The sequence below is a fragment of the Centruroides sculpturatus genome, unplaced genomic scaffold, assembly GCF_000671375.1.
Source record: "Centruroides sculpturatus isolate CEXI.00-Female unplaced genomic scaffold, Cexi_2.0 scaffold4, whole genome shotgun sequence".
Lineage (NCBI taxonomy): Eukaryota > Metazoa > Arthropoda > Arachnida > Scorpiones > Buthidae > Centruroides > Centruroides sculpturatus.
The window spans coordinates 292,036-295,272 of record NW_019384444.1 but is presented as its reverse complement, the minus strand read 5'-3'; the positions used below and the strand labels follow the sequence as shown (position 1 = coordinate 295,272).

General features: G+C 29.9%; 1 protein-coding gene across 1 annotated transcript in view; it reads right to left on the bottom strand.

Annotated features, from left to right (window-relative positions):
* Window positions 1–3,237, bottom strand: part of LOC111620248 (squamous cell carcinoma antigen recognized by T-cells 3-like) — an 87,393-nt gene that overhangs the window by 47,030 nt on the left and 37,126 nt on the right. The window contains exon 5 of the mRNA XM_023362145.1: window positions 1,778–1,883. Within this exon, the coding sequence (XP_023217913.1) occupies window positions 1,778–1,883 (106 nt within the window). The remainder of the gene's footprint in view (window positions 1–1,777; window positions 1,884–3,237) is intronic.

The following is a 3,237-nucleotide window of genomic DNA, read 5'->3' as shown; positions in this document are numbered from 1 at the left end:
TACAGTGGTGCCTCGTACAACGTACTTAATCCGTTCCAGGTGCACGTCCGTTAAGTGAAACGTCCGTTATACGAAACGCATTTTCCCATAGAAATACATGTTAAAACATATAATTTGTTCCGCAGCATAAAATAACCCGTACTGTACCATAAAAAAATGAAAATGGAGCAGTCACCAATTATGCCGGGTAGTCAGATGTTGTGAGGAGGAAGTGGAGGAACACTTTCTTCACACATTCATACAGTTAGACTTTTTACACATTGCAGCAGGTCATTTTTTTATTGTTTTTTAATTGGATTCAGATTCAGGAGAGGCTACCGGAGCTTGCGGGGTCAACTCCTCTTGTTCCATACTTTGCTTTTTCTCTGCTGGCTTCTTGAAAAACATGTCCAAGGTGGTCTGTTTCTCTTTCTTCAACACTTGTTGGAAATGACGGGCAAGAGTGTCATTGTAGAGACATTGATCCTGTTGGCCTCAGCTCTGTTGGTTAATGAGTGTTGGTAAACTCCTGGGGCCGTATTCTGGTCACTGTCTCTGATCTCTCGTCTCTCGCAAGCCAGTCGCTGATTGGCTAATCATTTGGATTAGCTAATCAGCGACCGGCTTACGAGAGACCAGAGACAGTGACCAGAATATGGCCCTAGAACCTCTCCCCATTCGACAAGGAACTTTTTGTCAACTTTCACTCCTTCTGATGATTTCTTGCATTGTTTCAATTGAAATCATTTTTCTGTTTTTTTAGAAGCCATGATTTGCACAACACTTGAATAAATGTACCCTGCACTGTGTTGATGTACCTAATAAACAAGGGAGCAAGCCTAATCCCAACACTCTGTACTTCAGATATACTGATAATATATTCTAATAATACTAATATATTATAAAAATAACATATTGTCATTGGCAAAGGCAAAAGAGTGGAAACATCATTCGCACTTGTTCGTAGAAAGTCCATTCGTCGCCTCACGTAACTGCCGAACGGAAAGTCTGTTGTCCGCAACCAGTCCGTTGATCAAGTCACATAACGGCCAAACAGAAAGTCCGTTATTCGCAGCATCCGTTATTCGAGGCATACATTATACGAGGCACCACTGTATTTTAAGAAATAAAGAAGCTGTATGATTCTGTATACAAAAATAAATGATATCTGACAACTATAACAAGTGTTTTCAGTAAAAAATTTGCCAAAAATACTTGTTATGCTCCCATAATTATTGCATCAGTATTAATTCTACTCTTAGTTAAGAAAGAAACAATAAATTAAAAATTTTCAACATAATTATCAAAAGAATAATCAAGTGAAATAAAAAGTTTATATGAAAAATATAATGCATGTATAATCTTTCATTGTATGTTATTAAATTGCAGATAGAACTTTCATTAATCAAGCATTTCTGATATTTATAGACTAATGAATAAAAAAATAATAAGGCAAAGAATTAACTTAAAAAATTACCCACAACAAAAAAATCATGAATTACCTCTAATATTCAAAAAGCTGCACTATGAATACATGAATGTATGAAAGATCTCAAACTATATTATGCCCTTTGTAAAACTTAAAGAGTTTCTCTCTACTATTTTACTCTAAAACTATTACTATTTTACTCTCTACAATGTACTCTAAAACATTTTTTATTTAAACAGAATCTTAGGATTCACTACTTTTAATTATAATTATATGAAAAAAAATGTTTTATCAAATCAAAACAAATTTTATTTATTTAATGATAAATTCAAAATAAGAATCTTTCTTAAATATTAATAAAAAGTTTACCTAATAATGGAATGGAAAGTTGGCGATGAAATATGGACATGATGCGATTTGTCTGCTGCTTTATTTGTTCCTGTTGTTCTGGACTAGAAACAACATCAGGTGAAGGCTAAATCATAATAAATGAGCAGAATTTTAATGAATATAAAAACAGAATGAGCATAAACCATTTCTTCGACATTATGAAAATTTTCTTTGACCCACACACTTATCAGTTTATAACTTTACAAATTCTATTTTATCAGTTTTTATTGCTAAATAATATTGTNTAAATTTGAAATAAATCTGAGAAAAAAAAACAAAAATAAATAAAAACAGAAACATTTTTGAATTTTGCCTATTATGTATATAAAAAAAATTAAAATAATAATTTTAAAAATACTACCAATTTATTTTTGTATGAACAACCTTCAATCAATAGTAAAGTGTTTTTTATTTTTGAAATGAATCAGATAATTAAATTGCACTATTTTAGATTTGTTTACATTCTTCAGATATGCAAATCAGTGAGAAATATAAAGGCATATAAAATATTTTATTGCTACTGATTATCAAGATTACAGCATAAATGAATTATATTTGAAAACTGATTTACAAAAAACTTGTTCTTTTATATAAATCAATTTTCAAGGATTTTATTAACAAATATAAATACAATACCAGGATAACAGTTAATTATCATACATGTGGAATAAACACTAAATTAAAAGATAAAAGTATCTTCATCTTTCATCCTTCTTCACATTTCAGGATCCAACAATAGTCTAATCAAGGCTTAGAGTTGACCTTTTCTTTAAGGTTACTGATATACAAAATATTAAAATTCTTTTGATGGCAAAACAATTAAAAATATATATTATGCTTTTATTTTTTAAGTAAAATTAATAATAAGTTTAACATGGCCATGAACAACAGAAGGAAATGACTGAAGCAAAGATTTTTTTTCTTTCTTAAAAGTTGTACTTATATTTATTGTATTATTTTATTTTTTAATTTATTATGTCTTCTAATAATTAATTGTTGTCTTGATATTTTATTTATAATTGTGATATATATATACAGTAGATCCCCCTATAAAACCGTTTCCTATAGTTATGATTCCTATAAAAATTGTGGCATTATCCGTAAACAACGGTAAAAATAACTCCTATAATATGTAAAACGTCATCGGGCAGCCGAACTACTTACCCGCCGTCCGTAGCGCCACGCTACGGAGAGATTTCTATCGTCTGGACAGTATTATATAAATTATATATAAATTAGGTACTGTACATATAATTATATATTAATTATATATAAATTAGGTACTGTATATATAATTATATATTAACTTAATTTATTGTAACTTTATTATAATTAAATATATATTTTTCGCCGTCTAGCGTCACGCTACGGCGAGTTAGGCGACCTATCGTCTGTTTAGTACTGTAATTTTATACATTTCTTGTGAAAGAAACATTTCT